Here is a 24,534-nt window from a genome sequence, read left to right as displayed (position 1 = left end):
TAGATTAGTTGCTGACTGATGAAAAAATGTTCTCAACAGAAACAAATAAGAAGCAATTGGAAAAATTCATTAGAAGAGGTTTCAAAGGCTTTAACAAGCATCACGTAAAGAGAAAAAATTTTGTTTGTGTTTCTTTCTCAACATTTTTATTCATTACTAACAGTCTTCAATGAACGCTCAACTAAGTTAAAGGCTTGTAAATTCACTGATAAAACAGTTGAAAAGTTCGCTAAACTTATAATAAATTTATCACGTTAAACTAAATTTTTTTTTGGTTTTTTAGCAACGTTAAATTAAATTAAACAAAAACAAACTCCATTTATTTATCACAAGCGATCGTTATCATCATTATCATGATCTTTAATACCGCCATCAACATCATCATAATCATAACTACTATCATCACAATAACTATCATCATAACCCATATCTTCATCATCACCATCATCATCAACCTTTGTAGTTAGTTTCGGCGTAGTAAAGGGTACTTGAGTAGAGCAACATGCAGACGATCGTAATCATCCTCATCCTTCCTCATCATCATCATCATCGTCATCGTCATCATCGCCATAACCATCCTCATCTTCACAGTCATCAACATAATCCTAGCCATCATCACCATCACTATCATCATCATCATCGCCATCATCATAAACGTCATCATCATCACCACCACCACCATCATCATCAACCTTTGTAGTTAGCTTCGGCGTAGTAGAGGGCACTTGAGTAGAGCAGCATGCAGACGATGAGTGTGGCGAAGAACATTCCCAAACCTTCGATGCTCGCCTTGAATGTTAGCACAAGGACCTTGGTAGATGATGAAACTTTCAATATATAACTATGAAGTTATGATTGTAATTATAATTATTATCATAATTATTGATTTTGTCATGACTATTCTCATCACTGAATCATCAGTAACGAACATCGTTGTCATCCTTTTAGGCATCACTTCGTCGTCATCATTTGGCTACATTTATATTTAGCTACATTCATATTTGGCTACATTTATATTTAGCTAAATTTATATTTGGCTACGTTTATGTTTGGCTACATTTATATTTAGCTACATTTAAATTGGCCTTTGTTGAGTTAATATTTTTATGTTCGCAATGCCGTCATATTATTATTAAATTTTCAAAAAAGTGTGTTTATTTTAATTGAGTGTTATAGCTTTAAGTTATAACTTTATAACTTTGTTATAACTTTAAATTTATTCGTTATTCGTTCAATTAAATTGCCAGCATACCTCATGTCACCAGTTAGAAGTACTTACTTGCCTCATTTCTCTCTACACTTCATCATTTTGAAAGAAATTTTCAAACAAAGCACGTTCATTTTTTGTAAGAAATATTTTGAGAATGTTTTGATCATAGAAAGTTTGAAGCACTCTCAAATGAAAAAAGTCCTACGCAGGTAACTTGATGCGTTGATGGTCAGTTGATTATCGAAGCGCCAAACTTAAGCATATTTTGAAAGCTTGTAACGCAAACCTCAATATCAGAGTTCTTACAATGAGATTAGTTGCTGGAACTTTTAAAATAATCTTGTCAACATCGGCTTGCTATCACTCTTAAAATGGGGAAAGCTTCAGTTGTAAAGTCTTTAAAGTGATTTTATTTATATTTTGACATTGTTATCGTTTGTTGATAAAATTTATTGACTAAAAATTTTGTTTTCAAAGAAACTTTTTTTAAAAACATTCAACAAAATAATGAAATGCTGATTGCTGTACTCCTGACGTATTTTAATAACACAATCAAACGTTAAAAAGTTTTTGACATCAACGCGTTTCTATTTTTTGTCTCTAAACTCATAAAATCATCAGTTGACAATGAGTTATAATAATAACGGTAAGTGATCACGTGATCGTTAAGTTGTTTTCATTGAAAACATGTCCATTATACGGGATGCTGCATTCAATGATTGGTCGCCTCTATTGCATAACAAAGCTGTATGTATGTATGTTTGTGTGTGTGTTTATTTGTTTGTTTGTATGTCTGCATGCATGTTTGTATGTATGTTTGTGCGCATGTATTTTTGTGTCTATATGTATATATGTATATTTGCACGGACATAAAATTTCCTATTTTTAACATTCATACAATTCTATGAGTGAATTTAATTATGTAGTTTGTCTCTTTGCGGATGTTTGTATTTGTATATAATGAAAAATACATTTTTAATACTCACGTACATGTAAATAGTTTTGATACGCACAGTCGCACATCAAAATACACACGAACTTACAGATCCGCCCACCCCACGCATACACCAAATGACATTCAACCAGTGCCAGTCATCACATTAGCGTTAATTTGCAAGAAGCATTTAAATGAAAGCACTAAGTGAAATAATTAGAAGCGACTCCATCTACGGACACTCCCGCTCTGCAGCGATTGACGAGTGCCTAACGAGATGATGTTGAGCTTGTTCTTCTTGTGATTAGCCGTGCAACAGACAACAGTTTATTTAGTTTAAAGATAATTTTCTTGCTCCAATCTTATTTAACGAACAAACTTTGAATGATTATTTCAAACGGGGACAGCTTGCATGCGTCGCTAATGGCAACAAAGTTAGTTTAGGCTAGTGGAGTTTTCAACTTATCAAAAAATGTCAACGTTTTTGAAGACTTTACGTTGAGATTTTTGAGAGTTTCAATAAACACAATTTTTTTATTGCAAACAGTTGTTTTTTTTAATGTAAATATTGCAAAATAAATTTTATAATTTACTAAACTGCACAATTTTTAAATTTTATATTTCTGCAAGTGAATCGTTTCATTCAATCAGCACGGGAACAACAGCCCTCGACTGGCAATTGTGTCTATTACATCATGATATTTAGCATGTACTGTACAAATTGACTGCAATAACACAATGCTTATTTTTTTTTATTTGTTTCTGCGAAACCAAAAATTTGTCACTAAAAAAATGTTCGAAAAACATTTCAAAAACTACATAGCAAAACAAACAAGCCATAATTGTTGAACAGCAGAAAAATGTTAAAAGTTACAACAAACAACAGTAACCACACAGCAAACAACAGCCACACAACAAACGACAATCATACAACGTAGCAACAAAAATCAAACAACCACTACACAGCAAACATCTGCAATAAACCTGGAGTCCAATAGAATGTTTGGTGAGTTTGAAGATGCGAACGAGTCTGATGACTCTCAAGAAGGCGAGTGCATCACTGCTGTTCTGACTGAAGAGACAATCTTTCTTTGTGAGAGTCAGCGTAAAGACTGTGACGTAGTAAGGGACGATAGACAAGATGTCCACAATGTTTTTGAAATCTTTGATGAAGTTTATCTTTGATGGGCAGGAGGCCAATCTGACGACGACTTCGATGGTGAACCACACGTTGCAAACACTTTCTATTATGAAGAAAGGATTTTTTGAGATCTGTGAAGGTTGATTACGTTTGTAAGGAAAAATTACATTAACAGAAAAAAACAACAATAAACAACATTGACAACAAACAACACCAACAAGAAACGACATCAACAAGACAAATCACACATCCAAGAAATTGAGTGAAAACAAACGAACCGAAGCAAGACAAGAGAATTTTTTGTACTGCGGCAGAGTTTCAACGCAGAGAAGGACAATGGCAATGATGGTCATGGTGACTGACGTTAAGGCGACTATGAGGGCAGGTTTTGAGGATTTCGGGTGTTCGAAGAGATCCCAGAAACATTTTTTAAGACCTTCCTCTTGCTGAGGAAGTTCTTCTTCTTCCTCGCTGTGACCTTCTTGGCGCTTGTAATCGTTTATCACGTGTTTCTCAATCTGTGCGTGAATAAAACAATAACTAAATTCAAATATCGGAATCAATTAAGTACTTTTATTCAATTTTTAAAAAAAATTTAAACGAAATTATAAAAAAAGATTTGTAACATTTTAAAATTTAAAACGCGCCGGTCTCGTAATTTACGTGATGTTAATTATCGACATTTTAAAATACAATTTTCAGAGTAATTTCATTGCAAATTGGCACAAGTTTTTAAATAACGCAATTTTAGATATGTGCAGTGCACTGAGATTTTCATATAAATTCATGCGATCAACAACCCCAGCAAATTTATAACATTTGTGAAATTTTATAAATAATGATATGTAAAAATTTCTGTATGAACAAGTTAGTGGTCTGCTAGATCCTTCGGTCAGTTATGTGAAGAAAATAAATAAATAAAATATAAATAAAATATATAAATTTGTAACAGTTAATACTCAAGTTATTTTTAACTTTTGGATATGTGAATATAACTTGCTAAAAAAATTCTCAACATTATCACCAACGTGAACGGGAGTGAATAAATATAGAAAAGTTATTATCATTCTGCAACATCATCTTATGTTTCCTCTTCTAGCCACATTACTCTTCATATCTTCATCCCCACTCAAATTATAGCTGCTACGCTGAAAGGTAATAATTATTCATAACATCATAAATTTAAGAGTCAAATTGAAACTTGGTTAAAATTGTTAGCTTTATATGCTGTACAAATAATTATACTAACAACAACAACAATACAACAACAATAAATACACTAACTAAAGCAGTAACAACGACAAAAAATGCAGCAAAAATAAATATAACATTGATATAGCGAACTAAAAGTTTGTCACGACATCAGCATCAGCAGTTTGAGAAACGTAAACTGAATTTATGAAGAACATCCACAATTCCGACAGACGATCATGGCCGGTGCAAACACGTAACGAATAAATTCAATTAGAGTTTTTATTTAGGGTCATCGCGATGAAAATTTTTGAATTTGTTGTTGTTTCAAATTGCAAAAATTGAAATTTTTACGTCACCATTACTGTCTGCCACTTCAATGAAAATTTTTATTCTACATCAAATATATAAAATAATACTGAACTAAATTCAATTTTAGAATTCCCTATCACTTTTCAACTAATTTCCAACGCTTTGAGTGAAAAAATTTATAATATCAAACTATTTTTTAAAAAATTTTTCGTTAGAGTTAGGTATATAATTGTTTTAAATGAAATTGCGTTGAATGTCTGACCTGGAAGAAGAACAGTTCATCTAGAAATACATCCTCAGGTATGAGATTGGGTCTGTGCAGTTTCTTGCCGTGGAGATAATATGAGAATATGACCTCAAACGTAGGTCTGTGTCGGTCAAAAAAGAATTCTTTCCTCAAAGGGTCGTAATATTTGCTGCGTGCCAGTTTGTTGCCCAGCAAGGTGTCCGGGTGTTTTTCGAGGACCGCAAGTCGGACGTCGAAGTACTGACCGCTGACGTTCAGTCGCAGTCGTTCCTCGAGTAAGTGACTCTCAGATGGGGTCTGAGAAATATCTAGTTGCAGTGATGCAGAAGATGATTGGTTGGAAGTCATGTGAAATGTCAGTGAGTTGTCGTCTGATTGGTTGGCTGGTAATAAAGTGATTGGTTGATTAGAGGGTTCAGTTTGTGATTGGTTATTAGTTGGGTTGGAAGATTTGTAAGTTGAGTGATCATTTATAGGTTTTGCATTTTTGGTTTTAGTACAACTGACTGACAAATTATTGGTTGAACTTTTTGATGCTTGATTCAATGTTTGAGTAGATGATATAGCGCTTGATTTGTCTATTGATATTTCATTTGATTGATTTGTTATAATTTCATTTACATCAATTGTTGTCTGATTGATTGAATGACTGGCTTCTTTTTTCTTTGACTGAATGTTTGATTCAACGTTCATCAGATCAGCTGATTGATTGCTTATTACGTCGAGTGGAGAAATGTTGGATTGCTTGTTCGGGCACGTGGAAAACTCATTGTTCGTGCTGTTAAATGGCGATTGTTCACTGGTGCAAATATTTTCTGGCTTTATGTCCGTCATATTATTTTTTGTTGTACAATTATGTCTTTGCAGATGATTTAAAAATTAATATCGAAATTATTTCTATAAACTTAATGATTTTTTCATTCTGGAATTATTCTTATTTATAACGTATTGAAATTAAAATGATATTATTAAAATAATCAAAATTAATATCTTCAGCTTTAATCAGCTTTGATGCTTGATTCAATGTTTGAGTAGATGATATAGCGCTGATATATTATTAAAATAATCAAAATTAATATCTTCAGCTTTAATCAGTAAAAATTCTAAAGAAAAAAAAATAAAATCCTCAGAATCTCTCACAATCTTCCTCTATGTATACTGAACAAAGACATTAAAACAAACGCGAACTGAACTTGAATGAGATGCAGGGTGAATACTTGAAGCACTAAATATATTTCTCAACATAGGAGCACTTGCAAACATCAAATTCATCTCATTCGCACTGGCTTCATTGTCTTATATACCATACCTATCACGTTCTCTCAATCTATTTTCCTCTCCTCGTTTGCTGCCTATATATGTATACATGTAAAAATAGGGATATATTATATGTATATAATATATATATATATATATATATATGCGTGTGTGTGTGTGCGTGTGTGTGTGTGTATGTGTGTATGTGTGTGTGTGTGTGTGCGTGCGTTTGTGCGCGCGCGCGTGTGTGTGTATATTTACATACATATATAACTATATTTATCTATACAGATAAGTGTTCACATATTTGTTTGCTTAAATCGTTTTTATCAGTCTTAAGTTGTTTACATTTTTAATTCTGCACAATTAAATTTAAATTTTTCTGAGAATTGGAAAATTTTTTTTATTAATATTAGTTAATTGTCAATCTTTTTATGAAATAATAACAGAAGCTTTTTTTTGAATTCGTGTAAATCAACATCAATTAAATACAGCAAAGAAATTAAAAAAAAAACATTTCACACATTGATATCAAACAGTTCAGTGGCACTTTTAAATATATAAGCATGTCATGCAATTATTGATTTTCCGAATGTGATGTAAAGCCTCAAATTGAAATGAATTTTATCATTTTCAAAGTTGAGAGCTGCCACGAGCAGAAGTTATAAATATAACGGAATGGAATGATAATTAGTTCTGTAAAAAAAATGATTTCTAAAGGCAAAACAAAAATTTATTAAACCAATAAAAATACGTACATCGAAATTGTTGCATTAAAAAAACTTAATCAAAAAGATGCTAAATGATGATATTAACTGAACGAGTCAATCATGAATTCCTGGCGTCAAATTTCAAGTTTTTTCACCAGAAATTTTTAAATTGAAATAAAATAACTAACATAAAAATAAATAAAAAAACATAAAGCGTGCATTGCGTGAGGTGTGTATAAATCTGCGAGAGCTAGTTTTTTTTTGTTCTGAAAAACATATGCAAACATGTAACAACTTTGTAGGCTTCAAACGCTAACAACAAATATATACGGATATGGTTTCTTTAAATTAATATTCTCCGTGAATGCAAGCGAGTACACTGCCACACGTAAATATTTGCACGAAACGTGTTTTCTATGTCCAGCATCATTGTACCTTTCAAAAAGTCGTCATCGATTGAATGACTATAATGATGATGATGAAAATGATGATGAATTGTGGCGATGATGATGACGAAGAGGAAGTGGAAGAGGACGAAAACGACGATGATGATCGATAATTGCGTGTTGGTCTGTTTAACGTACATCTACACGTGCATAGCAGTGGAGTTGATAGGTAGGAACCAGCTGAACAGGTGCCCGGAACGTCCATTGAAGAGAGCAGCTCATTACCAAGTACTCCTACATGAAAAATTTTCTAAACTTTCAAGTAGATTTTTTGGCTAATAACAATAATTAGATAGTTTTTGTTTTTGTTTACACAATTTATTTATGAAGCGGGCTGACATTACAATTGATAAATAAAATTGGGTTGAAATAAAACGCCGTTTTTGAAATTTAAAAATTAATCTAGTAAATTTTTCTCAAGAAAATAACATCTAAATATGAAATTTTTTTCCAAGGGTGTCATTTTTGGAATTTTTGTTATATTTTTACTTTCAAAAAATTGTTTGCGCTCTCCCGTCTCAAGCAAATCCAATTTATAAGCTTCTCTATATGTTGGTTTTCAGCGTGATGTTTCACAAAAAGGAAGTTCATGTTTCGTGAAGAGAAGTTCTTATTGCTCTGTTTTGCCTTTTTTTAAATTTCATCTTGTTCTAGACTTTTATTTGTGACTTTGTAGTCAAAGATTTTTATAACAAAATTTGTTTAGATATAGATCCTGTAGCAACCATGCTTTCATTGAAATTGTTGAAGTATTTTGCGAGGAACTTTTTGAAATTGTACAAACGTACGTGCTTCGGTGGATTATGATAAATTATTATTTTAATATTATCTGATCAATTCAAGAATAATTGATTTCCATTGCCAACTTTTTTCAATTTAACATACGCTGGCATAAAATTTATTTCTCTCTAAGACAAAATTGACTTTGTTAGAAATTGATTTAGTAGATTTTGTGTATTGCAACAAATTGCATTATATAATAATCATTTAATTTTAATTCTATTTTAATAATTTAAAACTCTTAAAAATACGAGATGAGGTAACAAAATTTTTCATGAAATCTGTCTCTCATACAACACAATAGTTAGAGGAAAGTTTCAAAGTGTGTTTTTATTGATGCTGCCCATTCAATCAGTTTGTTTCTAAAAATGATCAAAATACAAACAAACAGTAGCAGTTTTAGTTTTTTTGCTAGATGCTAATTTTATTTTTTCGATTTGAAAAATTAAAAAAATTATAAAAAGTAACAATAATGTAAATATAATATATAATTTTTTCAATTTGTTAGCATTATAGTAGTAGAAGTGCAACAGCAGCAACACATTACAACAAGGACGACAACAATGCTAAAAACAAAGGAATGCCACAGGAAAGGCAAAGACAACCAACATATGTACATGAGCCCGTCAAACGCAACCTGCGCGCTAAAAAAAACCCACAAACGACGAAGAAAAAATATAGATTTCGGTTATTATTTTGCACTATTTGTTCTTAAAATAGTTCACCATTACAATTTCATACATTTTAATATATTTGTGGTAATCGGATGGAATAAGATTAACAAAAATTGTCATTAATTAGCTCATCACTAAAAATATTACAGATTCAATACGTTCAAAAACTGTGTACCTTTTTTTATTTGGTTGTAAATATGATTTCTTCCCAATTAAAACCCCTCCCTTTTAATACTTGATTTCTATGACATATTAAAAGTCGTTAGTATAGAGTACCACTGTATTTCAATAATACATAAATATTTACAATATATCTTTATATTTAAATGCATATATTTGTAATATAATAATATATAAAATATTTCAATTATAATTCTATATGAAATTTTAAAATAATCTATTCCATTGAAAGTGAAATAATTAGTTTTGAAATATATTGTACATTTGTTAATAGCTCGTAGAGGAGACAATCAAAATGAAAGAAAAAAATTATTTTCTTCAAAAAAAAGCAACCAAACATACATCAGCAATCTTATTACAATAAAACTAATTGACACATTTAATAGAAGCAGCGATATTACAAAAACATGCAATGAAATCCGTCGAATCATATATCGCTTGCGTCAGCACCCAAATGAGATAGATTATTAGATATAAATATTCAAATTAAAAGCCATCCAGCCATCAGCATCGTCGTCGTCATAATCATCTTCATCATCACTTTCGTTATTGCCGTCTTTTCTTTTTGAATGATGTTAATGCATTTTTAACATTGTTTGGCATAAATTTTGTATAAGATATTGAAAACTGTCGCACTATTAACATAAAGACATTTGTAGTTCAGAAATATCAGCGCGAAAATAGAAACAAATAATCAAAATTTTTGTGAACCTGAAGTAATAATTATGCAATCAATATGTCGTTTTTTGAAGAGCAGCCAACAACATCATAGAGAAACAAAGAAAAACACTTATGCTTTGAGCGAACAACAGCCACAAATGATCAACCAACCAATCAACCATCGAAACAAAATGAAAGCAGTGATAACTTTAATAAGACACTATTGTTTATTCTTACAAATTCATCATTAGCAACAAAAATTAATTGTACCTAATTACCAACATATTTGTATAATATGACTGCCAACATAGTTGTCATCATTATTAATAACGAAAGATTGGACAAGGAAAACATCATCAATATCGCCGTAATTGACAGATGCGACAGATATTAACGCTAGAAAAATACTAAACGTCATCAATAACTTTAGGACCAACAAAACAAAAATACATTCAACAACAACCACAACAGCAATAACATTCAACAACAGCAGCAACAACAACAATCCCAACACATCAACAACAACAATCCCAACACATCAACAACAGCCGCAACAGCAAAAACCACATTCACAGCAACAACATCAACTCAACCTACGAATCTCATATTGAAAAGGCCTAATGACTTGCATGCATTTCTTCCACGCATGTTTCAAACGGGCGATTTAATTGAAAAGATTGCTCCTAGCGACGAACAGTGTGACAGAAGAATTTAAAAGTTTTGCGGATTTCTCTAAATTTTGTTTTATTCAATTCATGATTTATGTCTTCTACTGAAAATTTTAAACAATTAAATGATTTATTGTTCTTCTGAGTTATTATTCAAGCCGTTGAGTAAAATATTTCATTAATGAAAGGAATTAAAAGTTTGAAACTCATCAACAGCTTCCACCAATTTTATGCAATTAATCAAATTTTGTTTTTTCATAGTTTGCAAATGTCATGATTTACTAAAGTTGAAATAAAATATTTTTTTATTTTTAAAAATTCGACGATCTTGTTTTATTACTTTCATCAATCTTATCCATTTCTAAGGTTTCAGTTTCAATTTGTTTTAGAATTTAAAATACAAATTTTTCTGAACCAATCATTCGCTCGTTATTGTTTACTGAATTTATGCATCACATACAAATTTAAAATTAAACTTCATTGTCTGGGTTTTTTCCTTTTTGTATCAAAAACTGAAAAAAGTTTAAAAAAAACGATTTTCAAAATTTTCAAAACCTATGGCCATTCGTTACCTCACTGTTCGATCAATTCTTGTTTTCACAATTGTGTTTCTATTACACTCATTGAAATTAACACCAACACACACACACACACACACACACACACACACACCAACACACACACACACACACACACACACACACACACACACACACACACACACACACACACACACGGAAACAGTAATATTTCAGACTATACAAAAATCTATTGTGTGTATTGAACTTACGTAGACACGCACACGCACGTGCATCGCACAACTCCAACCAATCCAGAAAATCACTTGCATTTAGTTGCACTGCATAGAATTGTATATGTAATGAGAGTGTTGTTTTGCGTGTGTCGTACTCTGAAGTATGCAATTTACACTAATAGAGAGCCTTCCTGCAATTACATGGGCATTAAATGCTGATAAATAAGACCGAGCCAGCATGTGTATGTGCAGGTGAGCATGATGATAACATGTAACATGGGATGATGATGAGGAGGAGGGTGATGATGACGACAATGATGATGGTGCTGGTGATGATAATTATGATAATGATATATAACAACAACAACAATGATAAATAATAATAACAATAATAATAACAATGAAAGCCGATTTATAATAATTACAAGTCAATAATAACGTAATAGCGTGATTAAGAAGTAATAGAAGACTAATCCTAAGAATACCCAATAGTGCATTTGAAGCTAATTCATGAACGATGCATGAATAATGCATGCATGCTTTGTGCATTATACAGATGCATGCATTCATAATGCATCATTCATATGCAGATATGCATGATGCACCATGCATCATACAGAAGTAGGCACTTGAAGTGAATGATGGACTTGTTAATTGTTATTTTAAGGCCTTTTTCAAACACTGCTTCTCGTTTCCACGAATTATTACAGGAGCAACATAACGCCATGATTTAGGTTGTTTAATAGTTTTAAATTATGGAAAAAAATTTTTGTTTAAAGAGCTTTTGTGAACTAGATTTAAATAGAAGAATTTTTTTATCTATTATTTGAAAAAATTGTCATCTGATCGTAAATATTGTCTTTTTAAAAATGACACCTTGAAGATTCAGAAGAAGTTCCTTTCTATATATTTTTCGAATATGATTTTATTATCAAAACTACTTTTTATAAGCACCAAAAAACATTGAACGAAATGAAAGGCATAAATTCGACTTACAACTTGTGACACGATGCGGTTTGACGAAACATTCAGATGGACGGTCAATCATTCACATCCGTCCTTTTTCAAGCTGATCGATGATAGGTTTTGACCAAAGAAGTTTTGATAAAATAAATCATACAAAATTAAAAATAAAATTTAATTTTTTCAATATGAGTCGTTGTTTGAGACTTACACCGATACCCAGCCGATATTCAATGTCATCTACTGTGTTTTGGTTGAAACTTATTCAAAAACACCAAACTAATTCTAACTTGCATCTGAAAGTTTATTATGATGATAAGTGTGGTAGGATATTTTTAATAGAAAGTTTTAAAAAAAGCATGAAATGGAATGATTTATTGCTTAAAATTGGTGAACATTAAATAGTTCATCGCTTGAATTGAAAGCAGAATACATTGCATTGCCAATCACGTTGTATAATTCATCAAAGCAATGATAGCTCAGAAAGGACAAACAACAAACATCTCATGTGTCAGTTTTTAATTTTCTTTATAAGTAGGCAGAACATGGCACCCATAAAAACAACTCTTTTGATTCAACTGGATTATCAGTGGACTGAATACCTTCTCACTGCAATTCAAAACCCCGCAACCACAAACCAACTTCGCATGAAGACCGACCCAACTGGCGTGTAAGCCAGACAGTAGGCCTGAGACACAACAAACCCGTATGAAAATATATTTTGACAAATCAGACACTTGCATCAACAATTATTTTTCTACACACTTATCTGATTCATTTAACCAAAACCAAAATTAAATCTCCACAAAAAAAAACCAAAAAGGGAAATAAACTTACACAGCACATGTAAGCCCAAGATTAAAGATTAAAAATCTTGCCAGAAAAAAACGAGCTGAAAAATCAACAAACACACATAAGTATAAACACAGCAAAATTAATAAATAGGCATAATATGTTTGAATACTCGAAGAGAGCCTTACGCAAACACATCAACGAAGACATTTGTTGACAGTCTGCCGAGTCTATTGACCTAACACGCAGCTGTCTCACGTCTCAAGGCAACGCAGCTTTCCTGCAGTGTCAAACTTTTTTCATTATTGATGATTTGCAAAAGTCAGAGCTAATATGTAGTAATTCCAAAATGGCGCCTAAAAATAAAACTAATGGTGGGTCTATTGAGATATATTAATGTTGAGGCCTTCCATCTTGTTGGTGCTAATAAATAAAATGTTTTCATTCAAAGTGATTTATTTGATTCAACAAGAGATTTAATAATAATGTTTTTCAGTTCTTAAATATTATTTCAATTATTTTTGAAAAAAACAAATAGCAAAATGCTGCGGATAGGTGCAGACACACAACTAAAAACATTGATCAACAGTAAATGTGATCCCACATGTTCAACATTAAAACATTGCTACACCTCTCCGATGTTTGCCGTGGTGCTTGAACATACACAGAAATATCGATATGCAAACATACTGGCCACACTTTTTAAAATTTGATGCTTCACTTGGCAATTGTGATGCAAGACAGAAAATGAAATTATTATTTAAATGAAGTTAGAAATAGGAAAGAAAATAAGAGTAGGGAGTAGAAAAACAGTGCGAATGAAATTTGTGGTAAATTAATTTAGATTGAAATCACGTTATAAATAAAAGTATTTAGATTATATAACCAGATATTATTTTTTCTAAATTTCTGTTAATTTATGTTTTTGGCATTTATGAAAATGTTTCTTTTGACTGCCGTTCGTATTTATTCGATGGAATAACTAAAATTAATTAAAAGTAATTTTCTATTATTGATTTTTATTTTTATGCTTGCTAATCTTGTAACAAATAAATATAAATTTATAAAAATATTCAGTAAAATAATTCACACTAAAGTTCTTCGACACATCTTAAAATATTTGAATCTTGGGTGTGCTCTATGAATATGTACATTAGGAGTTCGTAAAATTTATTTCTATTTAACAATTATTATTTAACAGTTTTATGCACATCAGTACCCAAACTGGCTCACTATTTGTTTATACTTGCAGGTGTGTGTGAGCTTGGTGGTGTCTGCTTGTTTTTTTGGTTGGTTGGTTGTTTGACTGGCTGGTTGAATGGTTGTTTAGTTGATTGATTGGTTGTTCAGTTGATTGATTGGTTGGTCATTTGATTTGTTGGTTGAATGATTGATTGGTTGGTTGGTCGTTTCGTTGCTCCCTGAGAGGAAAGGCATGTTAGTTCATCGATACGAATGAAGACTTAATGCACGTCAAATCAATCTTGCCAATATGCTCCACACTCTAAAATACATGCTCCATACGTCTCGCACACCTCTCAATAACTTTTTCTTTTTATTATTTTTAAAATAAAGTTTGACAAAACAACAAAATGTCGACATTGCTTAATAGTTTTTTTTTCTAATGCAATAATATTTTCGCTTATTTGTTTGTCTATCCATAACAATTCAATTGCTAACAGGTTATTTCCGTCACGTTATTAATTAATCAACTATCGAAAATGAGTTTTCAAAATAATAGGTGAACGCTGACATGAGAAAAAACTAAGTTTCATATCAAAATGTATATGAAGTCAAGTTTGTTCGTCTCGTTCACGTTTGTAAATGAACAAAATGTCAGGTCATTTTGAAACGTAAACACACACACACACGCTCGCGCACACGCACGCACATACACACGCATGCATGCATACACATACGCAAAAACATAAAAATGAAACTGAATGCATTTTGTTGAATATCGTCAACAGAAATGTATAAAAAAAAACAATGAAACAGAATTAAATTGTAAACTTGCAATTTTTTTAACATAAGAACACTTTATTCAAATAAACATTTTCGATGGTAACAAAAGATAACACGGCGAATTAAATACGTTTCAATCTATCTTGGGCAATTTTTCGCATCAAACCGACCAAAAATGCTAATCAACTATAAAATAATTAACATGTTCTATTATCTCAATCCCGAAACTTAATTAATTTACCAAAATCAATTAGACAATCAAACCATCAGCCAACCAATCAATTAACCAAACACTCAATTAACTAATAAAACAATCAATTAATAAAATTAACAATCAATCGATTGATTGATCAATCAACCGATCAATCAATCAATCAATCAATCAATCAGTAGGTTTAGTTGTGGCAATCCTCTTCACTGATGTTGTCGGGACAAGCGCATGTTCGTCCGCCAGTGAGTGAAGCGAAGCACAAGTAGCGACAGCCCCCATCCTTGTAGGAGCATGGATTGGTGCCTTCGGACAAATGAAACAACATATACTAATAAGTGTTACAAAATTATAGTAAATGAACAATTGATTATATGTTTACAAATAAAATTTAAATTAAATTCTGACAAGAAATTATAAATGAGAATAAAAAACATGAAGTGTAGAGACCATGTGGACACGATGACTTGGCCACAGTAACGCCGTACAACTTGCCACTGGAGCCCTGCGGAATGCCGATGTCTTCCTTCAGTGACGAGTGCTTGCTCGCCGTCTTCACCACGTTCGCACTGGCCGAGGCACCGTGTAGCAAAAAATAATCGATTATTTCAGTTTTCTTTAAAAAGTTATTACATTATTAAAAAATGCTCAATAATGCTATTTAAAAAGTTAAAAAATTAAAAAATGCTCATTCTTACATTAAATCAAAATATTAAGTGGATAAACATTGTGAAAAAAAACATTAAAGTTAAAGAAAATAATTATTTGGATGTTTAAATGAAAGCGGTTTGCCAATGGCCAACCGTTCCCAGTCGGTCCAGTAGAACATGTTGCTGTGGTAGGCGAGACCGAACGCGTAGCCAGCATCCTGGTGCACCACTCTCCTATTCCTACCTTCATACGTTGTACACTCAATCTTTTTCTTACCTGTAATCGATTTGAGTGTGTGTGTGGTGTGTGTGGTGTGTGTGTGTGGTGTGTGTGTGTGGTGTGAGTGTGCGTGTGTGGTGTGGGTGTTTTATTGATTATTATGTGCCGTGTGTGAGTTCAATCGATTGTGTGTCTAATCGATTGTCCCACAGAATGGCTGGTCCAAAACTTGTTTTCAACTTGTTTGGTTGCTTTTATAATATATTATTAATCTTGTTATCCAAATAAATCAAGAAAAATTAAATACGTGAAAGTTTTTATTGCAATAATATTCAAAATGTTTTTATTTTAGATGGCTTAAACTTAAACTTAATCGTTTTAAATTCGAATTAATTTGTCTTAATAAATCTAAACGCTCTGTTACTATCCCTCCTATTATCTTACCTGATTCTAAAACTCTTGATGTTTCTCACAAGTTTCGTAGTCCAAGCTTTATCTTTGATTCTAGTATGTCTCTTTCATCTCAGTCTGCTAGAAGTTCTTATTTTTATCTACGTAGAATAAAAAAACTTTTCTTGACGATCCTACTTTTCTCCTTCTTGCTACTTTTTTTAGTTTTATATAGAATTAATTATTGCAACTCGTTCTACTATGGTCTTCCTAATATAGACTAATTTTTAAAATTTGCACATTTATGTATAAATCTAAATTATTTCCTAAGTACTTATTAGATATATTAATTGAAGCTAAACGCCCCGGTTTACGATCGTCTTCTTGTTCTTACTTCATCTTAACTCGTGTTAAACACTCTTTTGCTAAATCTGCATTTGCTTTTTCTGGCCATTTCCTCTGGAACTCTCTACCTACTTCTTTGACTACTTCATCACTTACGAAGTTCAGAGCGGATCTCAAGACCAATCTGTTGCAAAATTAAGGAGCGCTGTTGAACATTACGGAAATAGCGCTTTATAAACTAATTGATTGATTGATGACTTGTAAATGAATAATTAAAATCTTTATAATTAATTATAACAAACAATTGAATTGGAAAATTAACAATGAAAACATCAGAATGAATGCAAACTTACATGCAAACGATAAACCAAACTAAAGATTTACATAAACTGATGCAATTTCAATTAAAAAGTTTTTTTTTCAAAACACCAAACAAACTTGACAAAAATTTAATTAAAAGTATAAAAATAGTTAATAAAGAGAATAAATAAAATTTTAGTGCGCAAAAAGTGCACCAGGAGTCGAAGAAGACGGAGTTCAAACAAATAAATATTACCAAGTTCCACCTTTGAAATTGTTTTCATTACAAGATCTCGTGCCATTGGCTATCTCATTATTTATCAAATAATTGTGCTACATAGATGGTGGGTTAGTTTTTTATACACGCTAAACTTTAAATAAAAAAATTGTTTGACAGTGGATCGTTTTTAAAAATACCCAAATGAACGTTAACGAATCAAATTTGATATTTATGCTTAAAACGTTTTCAAACCAAATAAAACTGGAATGTTGAAAACTAATAAAAATGTCATATATAATAATAACAGACAAAATAATCTAATGTAACAAATTGCGATGATCAGTTTGAAAGAAAAAAAATGTATTAATTCATTGGCGGCAGCAGTTCATGTCGAGTGACATTCAGGGGCATGAGGACAAAAACGAAAAGAAAAAGTTGAACGAAATGATGTTTTCGTTCCTGAATATGATGCCAGTATTTTTTATTTTTGGAGGGAAAAATAATTATTTTCTAGGGAAACTTTTAGTTATGTAATTTCTATAAATTTCTTTTAGTTATGTAATTTCTATAAAAGTAATAGATGCTTAGGCTCATCTGTCTGTTTGCGGCACGTTATTTGTCATTAATATTTATTTAAAATACTTGAACTGAAGGTATAGGATTTCAGAAAAATTTTCGTTTTGTTAGTTCTTCGTAATAAAAGTTGGTATTCTTCAGAAGTGAGCGTCCAAATTGCATTATTTGGCCATTGCTCATTATTAATTTTCTTGCGCCCACAATTTCAAACGACGTGCATAAAATTGATGGAACATGTGAGGTGACGACGATGATTGGAGGCACGTAGTCATTCCTAAATGACTCATTCTACTATGTTCCTGCTGCTAACAAAATATTATTTTGTTTAAAGAACGTTTGTGGTTACTGAAGAACAAATTTTTAGCAAACGTTTGCTGTATTAACGAGTGAAAACTCTTGAATAAATTAAAGTCTGTAAACAATTCATTACAATAGTATGTTCGTTCAACTATTTCTGTGAAGTTAATAACGAGAATGCTTTAATTATTTCAAAATCACCTGAGTATTTATTCGGTTGCATGTCTGTAAATTTTGCATACTGTTAATGCATAATACATATTCACATGTATTATGCATTAACATCATGATTTAGATGTGCTTCCCTTCACATCTAAAATATTGGGAATCATTTTAATAACTTGCTTCAAATTTAATTCAAACGTTCTGAGGTCAAAAATTTAATTCGGTCCTTATATTTAATAACTGTTAATAATTATTTCAATCACGTACATAAAACTGTTTGACGAAGACAATTTTCTTCAAACTTTTTTGAACTTTGCACGGTTAACCAATTAAACATGGGAGAGAAAGAATGCCTCTGAACAGGATGGACTGACTCATCAACCCTTTCTCATCCCCGATCTGCTGAACTTCGTAATCTTATTTTCCTTTATGTACCGCGACCATCAACCGCATTGTAAATGTTGCAACGATGAATGAAATAATTATATAAAAATGTAACAGGGTTGCTGCGTATGCGTGCTGCATTGAAATTTGTTTTCACATGCTTGTGAGCTTCCTGCAATTGAGCCAATCAACATGGTTTTAGATTTTATGCATTAGTAATGAAATTAACTCATGGATTTAAACAGCCAGAGCAAAATTGAACAATGATGCACAAAGAGCCGACAGACCTGCGTCAGACCAGCACACAAATTGAGAATCGAGATCCAACGCCAACCCATTCGGGAGGCCCAAGTTGTCCGTCACTACCATCTTCCTCTCCGTCCCGTCCAAGTTCGATCTCTCAATTCTTGGAAACGTTCTTGACCAGTCCGACCAAAAAAGCAAACTGTAATATATTCATATATATTATGTGTGCGTGTGTTTGTGAGTGTGGGTTTGTTTGTACGTTAGTTTGTAAAAACTTATTTCTACATTGATTGTGTTATAAATGATTGTTGTTGTTAAATTGAAATAGCAAAGAACCCTCTCATTGGATCGACAGCAATGGCACGCGGGTTGGTGATGTTCTGCGAGAAGAGAGTTTTGACGTTCGACCCATCCAACTTGGAGACCTGGATCATATCGGTGCCGGAGTCTGTCCAGTAGATGTTGCCGGAGATCCAGTCGATGGCGATTCCTTCGGGAGAGCTGAGGTCTGAAGAATATTGGCAAATGACACGCATAATTTCATATCACCACTGTATTCTTTTTGAATTATTTTCTTATTTAATGAAGTTTAATCTTTTTGTAAACACTGGTCAAATAAACCTTTGATAATTAACAGCAGAATAAGAACCTAATAAGTATTGAAGAATTTGAATAAATTTGAATGAAAAGATTTGATTGCTCACGATCGACAACAGTCTTCACGTTGGATCCATCTGCCCTTGAAGATTTGATGCATCGGTGGGAGGCGTCTGTCCAGTAGATGTCGTGGTTGGCGCAGTTAGTGTCCACTGCCACTGCAAGCTGGCCTGTTCATTATTTGTCGATTGTAAGTAATTGAGTAAGTAAAGTAAAATAATTTATTTGCACACCCCAAAAAAGAAGACTGAATAGAAAGAAACCGAAAAAGAATATATTTTTAATTAAATCGGTCCCCGTTGATTAATTAGTTGGTTGGTCGGTCGGTCAGTTGATTGGTTGGTTGGTCAGTTGATTGGTTGGTCGGTCAGTTGATTGGTTGGTTGGTCAGTTGGTTGATTGGTTGGTCAGTTGATTGGTTGGTTGGTCAGTTGGTTGATTGCTTGGTTGATTGAGGTATTGGTGATATGGAGAATTTTAATTTTGTTTTTTGGTTGAATGGCTGTAGAGAAATTTAAATATTCATTTTAAAAACGTAATTATTGCGTTTGAAGACAGTACAACACAATTAATTTTCAAACTGTATAACTTATTCAATTTTATGTTAAAAAGATAATATAGTTTTGAGTAACGTTTGACACCTGGCGTGTATGAAATGTACTTCCCAGATTCTTTGTGGTAAGGTTTTGATGATATTTCTCCCAAGAACATGCCTTGCGCGTAGACTAACTTCTCATCACCGCCGCTTGTTTCCACCCCACCGATGTCTAATTTCATTGATGGTTAACAGTTCTTAGTTAGTTTGAAAAATAAGTCCAACTAATTTGTATTAAATTAAATTTAATTACACACAACAGAATCATTGAAATATTTTTTTTCAATTTTATATTAAAAAAAACCTCTATAACATTGGTGAATAACATTAACCTAACAATTTTGCTGAGAAACTGATAAAAGTTACAACCGAATGAGTTTACGCTTTTTTGCGAACGTGCAAGAAAGACTTACATGTGCATGAATGCATTCCATCGCCATGAAACCCCGGATTGCAGACACAAACGAAATCATATCCCTGCCTGACGCAGTGAGCATCTACGGAACATATCTCAGGGTGGCTGTTGCAATCTACGTTCGTTCGTTATTTTAGTTAAATCGATCTGATCTATTCATTTCTAACTTAACTTAGATGCATACAGTGAAACTGAAAATCTATTCCAAGTGACATTTTTCAAAATTGGAAAATCTTTTTAATATTTACTAGTTATATAATTACAAACTTTTTTTAACACATGCTCTGCCGTCCCCGTCAAAATCGGGCAGACACTGGCAGGTATATCTGCGCATGTTGTGATCAAAATTGCATCTGGCCTCGTGATGGCAGACACCTGGATTGGCTGAGCAGTCGTAATCGTGATGGTGGCTCTCATAATCGCAGTGGTACCCATCACCTGGTAATAAATTTTATTCAACGGTCTCCAGCATTAACTGTGTTAATTAATATGTATCAATGTATTGCGTTCGGGCGTTGTTAGCAGTGTGTCTGAGTCGCATGAAAAATATACGACTCCGATCCAGACTCCAGGTTCTCAAAGAATTTCGACTCCAATTCCGATTTCGACACTCTGGTTGTTAAACACATATCATCTTTTAAAAAATATGTTTCCAAGCCGTATGATGAACTTTTTGAGTCAGATAAATAAAGTAGATACTGGTGTTGTTTTATATTTTATAACATGAACTAAAAACATATGGACATTATAAATAATAAGAACAACCTCTAAATCCCGGCTTGCAGACGCACTGGTACCTGTTGTAATGATGATCGTACAGACATTCACCAAACTCGTGACAGTTACGAAGCTCCCTGCATGTCTCCACTCGTTGTTGCACTGCTTCACCTAGCGAATGAATAGTCTTTCACGTACCAAGTATTGCAAATTCATTCTTAAAAGTTTTTCGGATTGATAAAATAAAATGGAATAAAAAGTATTTTATCATTCTAATAACTTGAGTTTACCAAAGCTCAAAAATGTTTTTATTCCAATTACCATATTGCTTAAAATAAGTAGCTGGATCACATACAAATTCTTTGCCCCAAGAGTTTTATTATTTTTTGATTTATGGAAAAGTTTATTGTGTTAAATTTACATATGTACGCTTGTTAAGATGCTCCAATTCATTATCTTTAAATCTCCACTTACAACTTCTGCCATCGCCGTGGAATCCGTCGGCGCATGAACATTCATAAGATCCCTCCCTGTTTATGCAGTGTGCGTCTGCGTGGCAATCATGTGTCCTCTCGTAACATTCGTCGACATCTGCAAAATAGAAAATATATTTCTATAAGTAATGAACACACGTGACATGTTTTCAAAACCGTAATTTTTTTTTACAAAAATTAATGAAACTGGTCCAAAATTTTGAATAACAAGAAAGCCTACATTGCGTTAAAAGTTAGTTATTAATTACAATGAAAGACTGATATCCGGGGTTTATTCAAGTTTGGCAAAAAACGCAGAAAAATCTAATTGTTAGCCACTCTTAATTTTCTCATATCAATATTTCCAAGTTCTCTAATAAGCTCAAAACTGTATTTATGTAGTAGCTTTTCGACTTAGGCCTGGAGGCTTTCCGATAACAATTTGCTTATTTTGTGTAATTTTGTCGACCGGAAATAATTGAAACTAAGGCTAACGCAATTACAATTAGTTCATTTATGCGTTTACTAATATAATTTTATTTATTTAAACAAAGTAGAATGTTCCGCCTGGCTTTTATGCTTCAAAGTCAAAACCAGTAATTTTTTACTTAGTCAGTTTAGGACAGACTGGTGCGTAAAATTTCCCAGATACACAAATGAATATGTTGAAAACACTTTTATTAACCCTCGCAGTTCCATCCATTGCCTTGATAACCAGGGCGACAAAGACATCTGTAGCTTCCTGCGTCATCAGGTTGGCATGTGGACAGCGGGTGGCACAAAGCTGATTTGCAGGGATCTTCGCGAGGTGCTTTCCATGATTTTTAATTTCAATTGTTATCAATGAAATAATGGACGCTACCTAAGAGTTTACTTAACAGCTAATAAGTATATTAAAAATACAGATTAACTCAAATAATATATTTTATTTAAACAAAATTGAAAAAGATACTAAATAATTTTAAAATCTTACCTTTTGTAAAAATTTGGCTGTTCAAAGTGAATCTCAATGCTTGTGCAGTTGGTAGAATTGATATTTTTGATAAAGCAACTTTGAACTCAGAGAACCTTGCATCAAACTGATGATACTCGCATTCCATGAATTCAATTTCTTCGTCGACGGTAGCCATAATGGTGTTTGGGCCGGCTGTCAGACTTTGGGTGTACCGGGATTTCAGCTTTCCTACATTTTTCAGATAATATTGTAAAATAAATTTTGATTTACACAACAAAAAAAGTACAGCTGGACATTTTTACAAAATGAATTGTTTCAAAATCAAGATATAATCTTAATACTCCTATTTCTACACACGTTTTACAAATATTGCACGACATCAAATATTAGTTTTTCTTAATTTTATATTTATAATGTTTTTAACTTGAAATTTAATATATTAATTTTTTTATGATATTTTTCATTAAAAGCGCAAACATTTACTAACCAAGGCCCACACTTTTATATTCAATTTCTGTTGGCTTAACAAAAGCATTGCTACCGAAGTTCATGTCAGGCACTTCTCCGTTTACTTCTATTTCGCAGGCAATATTTTTTTCCTTTTCTTTAATACCAGTGAATTTTTGCTTGATTGTCAAAAAATGTCTGGATTCAGAAAATTGAACGTTGGTTGTTACTTCAAATTGAGCGCCTATATCGTGAAATGAAATTTAAATATTGGTAAAACTAAGTCATTCAGTAACAGTGAACAAACAATATTTTACTAAATTTTGATAATTAGTAAACAAAACATTATCAAATTATAAATTAAATAAATTTAAAAGTAACATATTCAGAAGAAATATAAAACCATAAAGAACAAACCTAAGAGGTTGAAACCTATTACATCAAGACTGTCTTTCGTAGGTAGGCCAAATAAGAAACCAGTTATTGATGTCAAAGAAAATAACATTGGAAAAAGGTTTTTGGTTTGTTTATTGACTGAATTAATGTTTATAACGTTTCTTCCAGTATTAATGTGGTTGACGCTATAAGCTTTATTTTTTCTCAAATTTTGACCATTCAAAGTCCCCTGAAGACTGCCCATTATAGTAATCTTTAATGGATGAGCTATTAATATAAATATCTTTATTTAACTATTTAGTTTGTTTTTTGAACAAAAAAACATTCTTTAGTAAGAAGAAATAATTACTTGATTGTCTGCTGTTCAGTTCTGATATTGCCATGCAATCAATTCCATTCCCAATGTAGAAGGTCTGACAGACGCAACAGTATCCTTGACTATAATCTACGCAAGTAGTGCCATCTCTACAAACGTTCAAACCTTGTGATGAACACGTTGGATGTGCAGAAGGTTGGTAGTCGATATGCGATTCAGAATGACCTGGTTGATCGGGTTGACCAGGGTAGGGAAGATAAGGATAATTACCGGATTCATCAGGGTGTTCTGGATAATATCCTGGTTGTTCTGGATAATGATCTGGTTGTCCTGGTTGCTCAGGATAGTGATCTGGATGCTCGGGATAATAGGCAGGTGGCCCTGGATAAGGGTCAGGCTTTTCGGGATGAGGATCTGGTTGTTCGGGATAATGTTCCGATCGTCCTGGATAGTGGTCTGGATGCTCAGGATAGTAATCAGGTTGCCTTGGATAGTGGTCTGGATGTTCAGGATAGTGATCTGGATGTTCAGGATAAAGGTCATGTCGTTCGGGATAGTGGTCAGGTCGTTCAGGATAAAGGTCAGGTCGTTCGGGATAGTGGTCAGGTCGTTCGGGATAAAGGTCAGGTCGTTCGGGATAGTGGTCAGGTCGTTCGGGATAGTGGTCTGGATGTTCAG

At 32.6% G+C, this 24,534-nt stretch overlaps 3 protein-coding genes across 3 annotated transcripts in view; 1 reads left to right on the top strand and 2 right to left on the bottom strand.

The window, feature by feature from the left end:
• HELRODRAFT_109357 (hypothetical protein) overlaps positions 1 to 5,383 on the bottom strand; it is a gene marked incomplete at its 5' end in the record, with an annotated part of 5,808 nt that extends 425 nt beyond the window's left edge. Inside the window, 4 exons of the mRNA XM_009013502.1 lie at positions 692 to 810; positions 3,129 to 3,416; positions 3,534 to 3,803; positions 5,051 to 5,383. Coding sequence (XP_009011750.1) covers positions 692 to 810; positions 3,129 to 3,416; positions 3,534 to 3,803; positions 5,051 to 5,383 — 1,010 coding nt within the window. The remainder of the gene's footprint in view (positions 1 to 691; positions 811 to 3,128; positions 3,417 to 3,533; positions 3,804 to 5,050) is intronic.
• A 2,128-nt stretch (positions 5,384 to 7,511) lies between these two features.
• Positions 7,512 to 10,457, top strand: HELRODRAFT_167761 (hypothetical protein; the record flags this gene model as incomplete). Its single annotated transcript, XM_009013501.1, has 2 exons — positions 7,512 to 7,710; positions 10,291 to 10,457. The coding sequence occupies 2 exons, from the start codon at positions 7,512 to 7,514 to the stop codon at positions 10,455 to 10,457; spliced, it is 366 nt and encodes a 121-aa protein (XP_009011749.1).
• A 3,991-nt stretch (positions 10,458 to 14,448) lies between these two features.
• On the bottom strand, positions 14,449 to 24,376 carry HELRODRAFT_185306 (hypothetical protein). Its single transcript, XM_009013500.1, has 17 exons — positions 23,890 to 24,376; positions 23,562 to 23,807; positions 23,185 to 23,388; positions 22,716 to 22,925; positions 22,428 to 22,553; positions 21,744 to 21,860; positions 21,318 to 21,440; positions 20,820 to 20,990; positions 20,551 to 20,667; positions 20,184 to 20,309; positions 19,590 to 19,712; positions 19,222 to 19,393; positions 18,927 to 19,084; positions 15,896 to 16,019; positions 15,543 to 15,661; positions 14,835 to 15,398; positions 14,449 to 14,790 (listed from the first exon to the last, which is right to left on the bottom strand). Exons 1-16 carry the CDS (start codon positions 23,921 to 23,923, stop codon positions 15,280 to 15,282), a joined length of 2,289 nt encoding a protein of 762 aa, XP_009011748.1. The 5' UTR covers positions 23,924 to 24,376; the 3' UTR covers positions 14,449 to 14,790; positions 14,835 to 15,279.
• Between the last annotated feature and the right edge of the window lie 158 nt (positions 24,377 to 24,534).

Source organism: Helobdella robusta (assembly GCF_000326865.2).
Source record: "Helobdella robusta unplaced genomic scaffold HELROscaffold_12, whole genome shotgun sequence".
In the NCBI taxonomy this organism is placed as follows: Eukaryota; Metazoa; Annelida; class Clitellata; order Rhynchobdellida; family Glossiphoniidae; genus Helobdella; species Helobdella robusta.
The sequence above is the reverse complement of the archived record's forward strand: the minus strand, read 5'-3'. Positions and strand labels throughout refer to the sequence as shown.